This window comes from Alosa pseudoharengus, unplaced genomic scaffold (assembly GCF_046254945.1).
Source record: "Alosa pseudoharengus isolate Yale_2024_CS ecotype anadromous, Long Island Sound unplaced genomic scaffold, YU_APseudo_1.1 YU_APseudo_1.1_scf_18, whole genome shotgun sequence".
Classification (NCBI taxonomy): Eukaryota; Metazoa; Chordata; class Actinopteri; order Clupeiformes; family Clupeidae; genus Alosa; species Alosa pseudoharengus.
The window spans coordinates 25,948,396-25,961,828 of NW_027468650.1; the positions used below are offsets into that span (position 1 = coordinate 25,948,396).

At 39.8% G+C, this 13,433-nt stretch overlaps 2 protein-coding genes across 5 annotated transcripts in view; one reads left to right on the forward strand and one right to left on the reverse strand.

Moving 5' to 3' along the window:
• Positions 1-36: 36 nt before the first annotated feature.
• acbd5a (acyl-CoA binding domain containing 5a) lies at positions 37-10,184 on the reverse strand. The gene is made up of 13 exons (XM_076290762.1): positions 10,077-10,184; positions 9,546-9,671; positions 8,862-8,982; positions 8,030-8,102; positions 7,816-7,930; positions 6,915-7,106; positions 6,250-6,447; positions 5,204-5,298; positions 4,679-4,907; positions 3,988-4,187; positions 2,730-2,780; positions 2,192-2,301; positions 37-1,662 (listed from the first exon to the last, which is right to left on the reverse strand). Exons 2-13 carry the CDS (start codon positions 9,625-9,627, stop codon positions 1,650-1,652), a joined length of 1,479 nt encoding a protein of 492 aa, XP_076146877.1. The 5' UTR covers positions 9,628-9,671; positions 10,077-10,184; the 3' UTR covers positions 37-1,649.
• Positions 10,185-10,604: 420 nt separating this feature from the next.
• The window catches only part of abi1a (abl-interactor 1a), a 44,300-nt gene continuing 41,471 nt past the window's right edge, over positions 10,605-13,433 (forward strand). For 2 of the 4 annotated variants that reach the window (XM_076290763.1, XM_076290767.1), the window contains exon 1: positions 10,605-10,789. In XM_076290763.1, the coding sequence (XP_076146878.1) occupies positions 10,673-10,789 (117 nt within the window). In that variant the 5' untranslated portion in view covers positions 10,605-10,672. The remainder of the gene's footprint in view (positions 10,790-13,433) is intronic. The other 2 variants (XM_076290764.1, XM_076290768.1) reach the window with 2 other exon arrangements.

A 13,433-nucleotide genomic window follows, 5' to 3' on the forward strand; every position in this document is an offset into this window, starting at 1 on the left:
TACAATGCAAAAATGAAAAATCAAGACCAGTAGTAGTAAATTGTTCCAAAACCTTTATTCGTGCTTCAGATTAGCAAACACATGCAAAGAACTGACCACAAGGGGGCAGACTTGGTTAGAAGGCTTAATAGAAAGGATAGTTTCAACAAAAACGCCTTTGTACAACTCTAAGGTCAGATCTACTGCCAATCCAAACAATATTACAGGAATTAATTAAATAGGTATTTATCTGTATATATGTATATTACAATAATACACTTCAGTGCAATTAAAATATTACATTGGTATATCCATACATTATATTATTTATACTGTACAGTCTCTATTAACAGTATTACACAATTTACACTAATGGAAACAAAAAACAAACAACCATAAAACTCTGATAAAAAGGATATCCATGATCCATTTTAGAATTAATAAAATTACATTATTTCTTAAAACGTTCAGTGCTCGCTCCTTTTACTCCTATTTGTCCAAAACATTCAATCAGTTATCTCCTGACTCTTCTGGTGATCAGGCATGGATAGAAATGCTCTCTGCAGATAATGAGCAAAGATTTCTCTCGGGCAGTATTGCAGGATAAAACCGGACCGTTAATGTTAACCAATCACAGATCTGAAATGTAACTCGTTCTGCTGCTCAGTAAGTTGTAATAAATCCTAACTGAAGGTTGAAACTTTGGACTTAACACAATGTGGATCCATAGATCAATAAATCATGATCAGCTCTCTGCAAGTGTATTGCAGCAGGGTTTTGGTGATATTGTCATACTTTGGTTCAGTGAAGTCCTTGCCTCACTTAGGATATGAGCGAATATTCAGTATGATCTCTGATGTCTTCTCCTTACTCATAACACATTGAAAAGTTAAAACATATCTGCACAACAAAGACTTTTTTCTGTTGATTATAATTACTACTAATAAGAAAAAAAACTAGACTGACTTTTTTAAATATGAAAAGATGACATTCTGATCAATATTTTAAACACCTACAGGGACCTACTCCTGCACTAAAATTGATAAACAGTATCGGCAGATCATGGACACATTACTACTTTTCCTCAATCACACTAAATGTTCTGTATTTGAACATAATTAACATAAAATGCGCATTAGACCTACTTAAGAGCATTGTTCTGCCCAATACAAATAATTAGCAGCAAGTTTCTCTGTGAGTTATAACTGTTCTGGTTATGGATCTCAAACTGATTGTTAACTTATACATTTCAATTTAGTCATAATGCCCGTGATGAATACATAATCAAATAGCTTCTGAAAATCGTTGTATTTAAATCTTAAAAAAGTGAACTACACTACATCCATTAATCCGCACACAGATTTTGTTTTAGTGTTAGTGTCCTTGGTATTTTATATTTCAAGATTTTAACTGAAAATTAGGAAATTAACTTGCGTGATAAGCTGCGACTCTATACAATTCACATGTCCACAAAAGGACTGATTTTAGCTGCAACCTACCACTCGCTACTCTTGATGCTGTCATCATAGTGCAAAAGCGTAGAGTTAGACATGAGGGGAACACAAGCAGAGAGGAAACTATCTGAGGCCTGCTACTAAAGAAAGGGCCAGACGGAGCTCTCCTGGGGCTGGCTCCACTTCCTACTGTACGTCTGGAGGAAGGAGGGCTTCTCAGTGGATCCGCCTGTGGGGAGGGAACAACAGAGGTACCAGTGAAAAGATTGTATATGTGAGTTCAAGGCAAGAAACCCATAAGAATCTCAAGAAGTGATCAGTCTGCATTACTCCCTCACAATGGCTAAGTTAGTCATTAGAGTCCATAGAGACTGTATACAGTGATGCAGAATGCATGTTTCTTTTCTTTTTTTATGACAAACAACAAAATAACATGTAATTGTAGTTTCTACAAAACCTAACAAACTTTCATAAATTTTTTTCAAAGTTTAGTTTTTTCCCCCTAAGAATGTACAATTGTGCCACATTGCATAACTCATACAAAAATTACCAACAAAAAATGGGACATTCTGAAAGGAGTTGTGAGTATATGTAAATTTGTCTAAAAAACATCTTGAAGAGTTCAGTTCTGCTGTCCAGATTCTGGACTTAAACATTTGAAAATCTGTGTTCTATAGTCCCTAAATAATTATAGCTTTCTCTGATCAAACAGAAGTATTGCTTGGATATATACTGAAGTACACAAAAATAGGCTCTACCGTCTCCTTCGCTGGAGGTACAGGCGAATAAGCCACTGCACAACAAATGGCCACACCACTGCAAAGGCCACGGTGCCTGGGGATACTTCAAAGGGCCACCAGGAAGGTCTCTGGGGGCCAAACAAAAATATCAACCTTGAAACCAGCCACCAGACAACTTACAATCAACAAAATACAACTGGGGGTATAAGGAGGAGCAAACATACATAAGACATCATCTTTTATACTTTTTGAATTATTTTTATCTTTACCATGTCCATTGTCCATGTACAATAAACTTAAAATAAAAATAAATCAAAACTATTCTAATGAACCAGAATAGATAGATAGATAGATACATAGATACATAGATAGATAGATACTTTATTGATCCCCAGGGGAAATTCAAGAATGTGTGTGTGTGTACACGTCAGCAGCTGATAAGGTGTTGTTGATCAAATCAAAGTGCATCTTCTGTCTTTTGTGGCAGCACGACCCCCAAATCAAACACTAAGCCAGACAAAAAACAAGAAGGACCCAAAGACGGCAATATGTTTACCTTTGTTACATGGGGTGATGGAAAGTTTGGAGACAAGGCAAGTGACCGCGCCTGTACAGAGCAGAAAACATGACAAAAGCTCAGTGAAACAAAAGCTTCCACTGTACCGTTGAGTTTGCAGAATTTGAAAACAATGTAGGGAGGGATGATGCTAAATGTATACAGTGTCTGTTCTGGCATTTGAGCACACGGTGCATAGAATAAAAGAAGATATTGCAGTGCTCTCAAAGTTAAGTGATTTGTCTGATCTTTTAATTCCAAAATAGCTATTTTGCAAGCACTAGTAATTCGTACAGTCAATATGATTTCTAGATTTATTGATTATGACTGATGACAGTAGCAAATGTGTCACAGCCGAGAGAGTCAGGGCCAGATGTACTAACGCTTTTGCGACCACTTCAGGTGTACTTGTTTCGCAACGTGCAATATAAAAATGGCGAGGTATGTACAGGCCGCACTGAGGTAAAATCGCAGACTGTCTGACGTGGCAGCTGAGAATGTCAAATTGCGCTTTTCGGTCTCATGCATATGCATTCATAGGAGGGTCAGGGGAAAGTGGGAGTTTCATGTAAAAAGATGGGAGGAGAAGCGTAAAAATGCACCGAAATATTTCCGCCTTGTAAAAGCAGGTGTTAACCAAATTGCGTTTAAATGCGCCAATAAGGGAAACTTTCAAAGACAACAGAATCGCTATTTAGAGCACCAGTTTTGCATCTTTGTACTATATCAAAAGCAAAGTAACTTTTGTTGGCCTTTCGAATGTCTTACTTTGACGTCATCCACTTAAACTTTCCTACTTGCTAGATTTGACCAATCTTCCATAGCCTACGTGCACAAGTAGTTTGAGAACTACTGCTCTTCATTATCTTTCTGCTTGTTGACACCATGTATTGTATTATTTCATGATCGCTAAACGTTTGACTCCTTTTAATGTTGTCATCAGTTAACTTCATTCAACTGCGCTTGTGATTAAAGTAGGCCTATGTTGTTCAGTTGTTAATGTTTGCAAATTGCAGTAGGGGGCGGAGATTCTTTGGAGATTAGGTGCTGATTACCCGATGAACTGCTAGTTTGATAAATATCATGTTAACTGAAGTGTCACAGCGTGCGGTTTCTGTGGGTTGGCCATGATGCTGATAACGCTATGTTCGCAAATGTACGTACATCTGGCCCTCAGTATTTTATGTGTGCACTGTATGAGTGTGTGTACTGCATGAGTATGGGTAAGTTTATGTGTGTGTGTGTCTGTTTGTCCTACCTGGGAGGCAGTGAGGGCCTCCAGAGTGTGCAACCTCTGGAGTACGCTCTGCATATCTTCCTGTAGCCTTGCCAGTGCGGTCACTATCTGCTCATTGAGATTCCCTCCAACTGCGCCTTCCGAACCCCAGCGCTCCCCATCTCCCCCGTTGCCCTGCAACATCCTCTGGATCCCACCACTCGAGGAAGAAGATCTGGAGCCTGAGGAATAAAAGAGGACAGAAGCATTTCAAGATGGAGAGTCCTTCAGTCCCGGGAGGATGCACAGTATGGTGGGGGCTGTGTAGACTGGTAGGTAGACTCTTCCCTTTGCTCTTTTATTTAATCTAGTCATGGAAGTTTGATTTTAGTGAAATTGTGTTATTATTTGCCAAAAAGAATAAATGTAAACACAAATGTAAGCTAATCTAAACTTCGGAAACCAACAATCCATCAGAAACCAATATTCTGTTTGCAAACAACAAACTGGTGACTGGTCTGGTTTGACAAGAAAATCAAGTGATACAAATTAAACAGGATGTGTAGACTAGATGCCACATTTACACAATACTACAAGTACCATATGGCCTCCTCCTTTATGCTATTTTAAACGTGCATTAAGAAATATTATGAAAATAGGAAAAATAGCACATGAATAAATAATAACATATATAATATGAAGCCTTGCCAAAGTAGTTGATCTCAGGCCTCACCTCTGCTCCTGCGGACCAGTGAGTTGTCGGCTCGCTCTGCAGGTATCCTGTGCCTGTGTGAAGAGCCTGACCCAGTCTTACCGTCCTCCCCCCCATGCTGGACGCCCTCGGGCCCTGCCTGCAGGTCCTCTGCGTCAGACACGGGTGCGCCAAGCTCCTCGGTGGAAGACAGGGTGCTGTGGTGATTGTCCTCGAGGTCCGGGGCATGGTTGGTGTGCACCTCTGAGCCCTGCCAGTGGCCAAGTACACACATGAAGAAGGAGTTTTGAGTTCTGAGTTCTAATATCAATCGAGAGTGACATCCCACCTCACGCTAAGAAAATATTTATCTAGTCCATAGACTTGATGTATAAATGGTTGGTGTGGTGAAGCCTTGCACACGCGCATTTCTGCCGAATACGATGCCCGATGAGTGCCCAAAAAGCGTTGCAATATGGAGGGACTTGCCTAAAAGGACTTTGGTATGAGTAAGAGCAAAGTGCAGAGAAAAGGCTCATGAAATAAATGAATGAGACCACCTCTTACCTCCTCCATACCAAACTGGTCAACCGAGTCACAGTAAACCTCACTGTCTGAGTCGCTGGCCACATGCTGGTGGCTACACATGTCCTCAGGGAGATCTGCATGAGAAGCCATGTAAACAAATGAGGGAACCTGTCATGTAAAGGTGATTTAGTAACACATTATGGAGATGGCACACATTGGCACAAAATGGGTGGGTGTTATACACATTTTGACACACTGAGCAGCTTATGTGATCACATGTCTACTCCGGAAGGGGACCTTAAACTAAAAAAAAGTGAAATATCTAGACATACAAGTTGGTAACCGAAAGGTTCAAAGTGACATTTCTGTCAGGATATTAAGAACCATATATTTTTACACATACAAAAAGGCTAATTCTTTATCTGAAACTCTTCTTTGAACTGTGAGTCACCCTTCAGCAGGCATCATGACCGGAACCTCAACTGTTACTTTAAAACTCAGTCTTTAATTGGAAGACTTAAAACTACAGTACCTTTTGATCTAAAACTTGTGTGCTAATAACTAGATAAGCTAACTACATAAGAAATGCAAAAAAGCAGATACTAACAACAAGACTGCTGGCACTGATAAAAAAAACTTGCATGTTATATTGTCTTTTGCCAACATGGCTTACAATCGCAGGGATAGGAGCAGGCTTCTCAGTTTTTTGAGAGTGTTGGACCTAACTTATAACTAACAGAAAGGAGAAAGCACACTGAAGGAGGCAGTACGCAGAAACACATTTGTCCAATAAAACTATTAACTTATGCAAAGTACGGCCTTTTCTCCTGTCTAACATAGTTGACAATGTCATGCACTTCTTACATTCTCGCTGGGTGGTCTGACCTGAACACATGTACATCTAGCATGGATGGCCAGCAGGAATAACAGATGTGTTTACCTTTCATTCACCATCAAAATGAATTTGAATATAATGTAAAACTAGCTGCTTTCAAAACCATACTTCAAAAAGTAGCATATTGTTACATACTGTACCCTTGCTTTAAATGTAAATCCAAGCAGTAGTCAAGTGTATGTCCCCTTACCACTGAGATGGCCATTGACCTCCATGGTTCCATCAGGTAGGGCCGTGTCATCTGGCTCCTCTTTCACACCATTTCCATTAAGAGCAGACTTGGAGCTGTGTGTGCCATTCGTTAAAGGGATGCCTCCATGGGCCACACTACCATTTGATAAGGGTGCTTTAGGCTTCCCCGATGACCCTTTCTTTCTTGGTGGTGGGGCTGAAGGAATGAGAAAACAATATTAATGCATTCACTGATTTATAGGTTTTTGCTTCCTAGGCCCAACATTTCCCAATATCTTGTATGAATACCAAACACAAATAAATAATATAACTACATGCACATTTATACTACATGTTGTCATTTGCAACATATGCATATACTTCAGGTGTGTGAAAATACACTTGATTGTCTGGCAGATAGTACACATATTCAGTATTTGCATGGCAGCATCAAATAGAAACATAATATGGTCTAACCAAATAACATGCTGGGTTACTTTCTGCCTAGCATGTACACTAGACAGCAGGAGATTCTGTGAGCAATGAATACTATGTAATACCCTCTATCTGCGGCTTGTGGTGAATACAAAGTCCAGTTGCACTTTTGTTACCTGGCTGCACAAGACTGAAGTTCTATAAACCTCACTGTGTGCTAAAAGGTGGTTTCTTTATTAACAAAGCTACCTTTTTTAACTTCTACAATCTCCTCTTCATCTTCCTCCTCCTCCTCAATGTCATCATCTTCCGTATTCTTGATGGCTCTCCTCTTGGCTTCCAATTTGGACATATGATCGTCTAAAGAGCCATTCATTTCCAGGTTCCTGATGATACTCTTTGTGACTGCCTTGGATGTTTTGCCCATAACATCCCCAATACCTGGAAAAAGAATCAAAGACAAAATTCAAAATGTTTCATGGAGAAGCATTCAGTCCTGTCCCCAGATTCAACTTCCTTCAAGTCATTTCAGAATTAAACAAAATATTCCAAAAATGTGTTAGTAAAATTCCCACGTGCACAATGTAATCCACTTTTCTATCTCAATCTACAATCATAAGATATAGACTACATCACACCAATGATACCATTCAAGTAGGAAGTTCTCACAATGACACAAGGACCAAGACACATGAGCTTTGGTGTAAAATGCACTCTAAAGCACAACTAAAGATGAGCTAACTACCACAACTAAAGGTGAGCTAACTTCAACTACAACAGCAAATATTAGCCTGGGCTGGATGCAGGCCTTCACACTTGCCTTCCAGTTGTCTAGCAAATCTTGCCAGTCGGGCTTAGCACGAAACAGAAGTAAAATTATTAAATGAAAACATCTGAAAAGTATTTCACAGAAATATACTGCATCAACAAATAAAACTTCCTGAATTATAGGTTCCCGATTCAATTACATTTCTTGTTTTACTTGTTTTTGTTGTAAACCTTTTATGGATACGGAGTAAATCCATATTGTATGGGAGCGTGTAGTTATGGGACTGGCGGACATATAGGGTTGTGGCTGCAGATGTTTCAGCTAGTTACCAATATATTCAAGTTGTACTGAACTAGAGGAAACTATTTCCTAGCAACCAACCTCCGGACAGGTCAGACACTTGGTTGACCTTCTTTTCATCCACCATCTCATAAAATGGCCCCAAGATCTTAAGCAGTCTCTCGACCTCATCCGTCACCGGCATGCTCTCCAGAATCTGTCAATTGAATGATTGGTCAGGTCAAACGGATTTCTGTTAACTCCAAAATAAATGTAGATATTGAATATTTCATGTGAAACGAACAAAAATAATCACCAGTTTCATTTCATCAACATATGCAGTCATGGCCTCCTCTCTCGACATTTCTCCAAGAGCATTCCATGCATCCCTTGGGGAACAGAGAGCAAGACTGTAGCTAAGGACAATGCACCGGTAAGCAATATCAGGCATGTTGTTTCCTTGTCATGGATAACAATTGTAATTCAAGAAGGAACACAGCTATCAGTAAGCATATTTCAAGGACAGGTACGCTGCTATGAGTAGTACTGTGCTTTTGAAGTGCTTGCTATTAAAAAGTACTTTGATCTATTAACATCATGAACACATATGTTGCATAAGAAAAACAATTCTAGATAACGATAGAGGCTGTAAAGCAGTTTTCTAGGATGCAATAACACAAATGATAAGTTAAATATTTTCAGTAAAGACCACATAATACCTAAATATCCAAGAAAAATAAATAAATTAAATAGCCAAGAAATCTATGCAAATCTTTAATAGCACCACACTATGTAGAAACAATATGGTGGTCACAACATAAAACTTGTCCATTTCACAACTCAGTCTGTGTCCTGAAATATTAACTCCTCTCGGTTGTCAGCCAGCTGTTATCTATCTGACCTCTCAGTTCAGTTTAAGGCCAAGTGTATGAGCGAAAAGTCTACACAAACTGTGTCAAAGGCAGCCACATCTCGCTGTGACTATTTGCTGTTCTAGTGCAGTCACCACACGCTTTGTGAAGGAATGTAGGGCAATGCAACAAAAGACATACAAACATATCTGTCAGATCTGAGTTTAAATACCTATGCCTACATACTTGGAAGTAAAGACAGAAGCAGTAAATGTGCTCTCATTTATAATTCTCTACCATTTGACTTTGCCCACTGGGTCCCAGAAGCCTGGCCGTGGAATGTTGCAAGGTCCCTGTGTGGCCTGCTTGTAGTAGCTGTAGAACTTCAACATCATCTCATTGGAAGGCTGAAAGGAACCTGGGTAGAGATGGTACAAAATCATGGAAACAGTTGTGATTCTCAATTACACCAGTTCAATCAAAATAATGGGTTCATAAAAGGAGTTCTACTTCTATCAGTTATGCAATAATAATAATAATAATGGTTAAATTATTTATAATAATAATAATAATTATTATTATTATTATTATTATTATTAGTAGTAGTAGTAGTATTAGTTATAATAGATAACTTAGTGTTTTGCTAGTTAAATACTTTCAAAAGACTTGGTAAAGATCAATTATATTCATATTACACATTTTATGTCTACATGTCACCCAACACCCAGTGTCCGGCCAAGACATCACAGGGACGACCTCGTATAGTCACTAAACCCCGCTATGTAGGCTAATCATACGAGGGGGATGGAGCCAATCGAGGTTGATCTTGTAGCCTAGGCTACACACATGACTCAGAAAAAACCAGCCTGCACAAGTTCTTCTTTAAGTACAGATCGCAAGGCCGACAGCCATTCGCCCCTTCAGGCTTTACTCAGCATAAAACCGATACGTTCAAGCTACAAGTTTTTCTAAAATTCTTACCGTCCGCAGGTAAACTCTGAATCACTTTGACTGCAGCGTCAAAACGCAGCTCGTGGATTGGTTTGTTGTCATCCGCCATCATGACACAAAATTGAGAGTGTCAACTGATATGTGGAACCGTCAAATCTATAAGCAAGTTATGACAGTTCTAGTCAATTCACATAGAGTTATCCACCATATATAAACAAAACGAGAAAGTAGGAACATTAGAAATGTTGGTATTGTTGTAGCAGGCAATGATTGCCACTGGTTGGATACCCAGATAATCCAGATTAAAGCACGCTGTGGACATGAGAATAACGTCAAGTACCAAATGTTAACAACATAATATTACACTCGATCATTCGTTTGGTAACGATTGTTCACCTGAAAGCAATCCTAACAACAAAAGCTGTCAACTGCTCTGCGTTGCAGCAGAATTCGAGGGCATACCCACCAGTCCAACATTTTGTCTAGTGTGTCACACTTTGTGACAAGAGCCTGGTCACTAACAAACAGGGTCTAGAATTGTATTAGAAGTTAATTCCTTACCATTTGGTGGTCTAGGCTACTTGCAGTTAAGACGGCGACCTCTCAAATATGTTGGCGATCTGTAATCGTACACAAGTGATACGGATATAATTTCTAGGGAGTTGTAGTTTTTTACTTGCGCAATCAACCTCCCTCAGCTCTTGAAATGTGTCCTCGTTAATTCTCCTACAAAACCCACAATTCTATTGGACAACTTCTGGTTCATGGGTTGTGTAGTTTTTGTTAGGGATTTACGAGCGCTCTACAATGACCTACAAAATACACCGACAACTATTAAAACAGTTTCATTAAACAAAGCGTGGCGCGTCGTCAATAGAATATAATGTAGCGAGTAATATTTATCAATGTATCACATCAGCGACGCGCTTTAAACTGTTACTCAAAACTGTTACATCGGTCTTTGGATACATTGGGAAACTTCCTATCCCAGTGTTCCATTCTGAGCATGGATTGCTTGTCAATTTCCGGGTTGACGACCGTAATGAAAGCGAGGCCAGGAATCCCACAATACCAGGCGAGAGAGTCCCTTTTTGTCGGGGCTGAGCTTGTGGTTTTAATCAAAGGGAAGACGGGGAAGCTATGCGGAGAGATGTAAAATGGCAGAGCTGCAAATGTTGTTAGAGGAAGAAATTCCAGCTGGTAAAAGAGCCCTCATAGAGAGTTACCAGAATCTAACCCGTGTAGCAGATTACTGTGAAAGTAATTATGTCCAGGTAAGTAAGCTCTCAATATTATACATGTTTGCTCTGAAGCTGTTGTAGGCTACTACATTCTTTTGTCGTGAGGCTAACGTTACTTGAGGTAAACTGGAGACAGGAAATAGGGATGACAAGAAAAAGAAGAGTTCCTATAAGATTCACACACAAGCTTGTAAACAAGTTATACTTTTGTTCGTTCTTCACTGTGTCTATTTTATTGACAATGACTCAATACACGCATGGTGACGTCGGCATCCGATATCCCAATACCCATTCATTTGGCTATAAAACGAGTTGGCTCACTTCATCAGATTTGTTGGTTTACTCAGAGGGTGTGTCTGGTCGGAATTCGGTTTGTGCTTTGTTTCAGTGACATGAGAAGCCAGTAAATATGTTTTGGGGAAAAGTTGTTGTCAGTGACTGAAGTCTAAAATGAGGTGTGTGAACTTCTAGAAATGCGATTAGGCTTCACGGAATGTGTTCCCATGTGACTCAGATTCTTGGTAACATAATTAAAAATCCAATTTCTACTATACAATATTGTGTTTTTCTTTAGGAGAATATTTTACTTTTTAAAAGGTCTCCTAGGCGGTATTTGTTATGAGGGACCTTAATCGAATAACGTTTGATAGTGCCATCTTAAATAGGCAGTTAAGAGTTTGTGTCAGATTCCATGACTAACATATGAGCAATATGGCAGTCTTGTATTCCGAGATGTTGAGGCATAGTTAATTTTCAGGATTAAAGAGGATGCCTAATCTATGCTGTAGGCTAGGACTATTCCCTATTTCTCAATGTCATTCCATTGCACCTACCGGTATATAAGTTTTGGAAACCAAACATACAGTAGACCTATGAGCCAAGTGATGGTAGTGATTTATTGTGTGTGTATATGTTTGTAATTAATAATAATAATAATAATAATAATCTGTATATAACAGTAGACTACGAGATGATTTTTTGGTATTGTATTCCAGCGATGGTGATTGATTTCCTGTCAAAAAAATTCACCTCAGTCAGAGATGCCAGGCAGTTCAAATGTTTGTTGGTCAATCTGAGTTTGATCTCAGACAGAAATGTTCTCTTACTCAGCCTATCAATGCAGACCTAATAGCCTAACTGCTGTGTTATGCTATAACAAACGTCTAAATTCTATTTGAGATTACAATGGTAAGTATTTGTGAATGTGCTGTTAAGTGAAGGCTATTCAGGGGACTCAAAATAAAGTTAGTTGTCCATCAGGTCCAACAGCTTCATACTGAGATGCATGTAGTCAATCTCCAGAGAGACACAACCCAGATCTGAGTGACACCCCTTCTGAGTGTCATCATAAGCTGTTTCTTCCTCTTTACAACCCTCTCACTCACATCCCTCTCCAGCGTTTTTTTTTTTTTTGCCACAGTTGACAGAGGTTCGTTCCTTTGCCTGCTGGCGTGTCTGAGCTTGACCGGGCATGTAAACCGCCAGATATATTCCTCATGAAGGTTCGCTCCTTATAGTCTCTCTCCTGGTGATGCGGATCGGGACGGCGTTACTGCCTGACCGTGGTGCCCACTATCCTACTGATGCCACAGGAACAGATGGTGGAAGGATGGTAAAGGGGATGGTGGGGGCTCTCTACCTCCGGTTAATATGAACCGCCACTGCCCTATTTTTTGATGGTGACCGTTTTCTGTGAGCTAGCAAGTTGTTGTGCCTGTGGGCATGCTTCTAGAGAACGCCTCCTCTTAATGCCAGTGTACCTACTCTCTGATTTCCTACTGACTCAATTTTCTGTCTTTTCTTCGTTGCCCTTTTCACTGGAACTTGCTGTCAATTTTCTGTGTGTTTCTGCTTGAGAAAGATTATGGGGAATGTGGATATCTCTTTGGCGATACTTACTGTAGTTATATTGCACTAAGGAAACAACTCTCAGGGGCATAAGTGCTGTCTACAAGAATTTTGGTTTGTGTACATCTGTGGTGAAGCTATTAATCATTTTGGACAGGTGTAATTTGTGTTCAGTTTTGTTTGTTTGTGTGTGTGACATCTATGCATTGGTTAGGTCTTAGACATCAACATGCATTGGTTAGGTAGACATCAACATTGTTAAGAATTGAAAACACTGCCCATACCCAGCTGTGGAAAGCTTAAATGCTCTTGCACACATAAACGTATAAAGTGTCCCAGCTTATTGACTTCTGTTGCTGAGTTGTGAGTGATGTACAGCCTGACTTATTGTTCAGTTGGTCTTGGAGGTGGGTCCTCATTTCACTCCACCCCCAAGGTTGCGTGAGTGTGTCTCAATGAGCGCCTTTTGCGACCAACAGAGTATGCGTTCTTTAACCGGTTCGGTGCAGAATGGTTTGAACCTTCGTGATGGCTAGTGAACTACACCGCATTTCCACCAGTTACGAACTGAACCAGGATGTGTCATCAACAGAGGGTGTTGCATGCGAGTTAATGATATGCATAAACAGGAGGATGATATGTCCCATAAAAATGGCAGACACTAGATGTGTAAAATGCTGGCTAATGTCTGCAGTTTAGTGCTAGTTGACTAGTTTTGTTTACTCACGGCAACAGTTGATATGGACAGAAAACTCATGCTTTTTCCCCTCTGAATGGTAGAATGACAGGCCCACTCCGGTTCGCAGGAAAAACCAAAATGTTGGTTTGT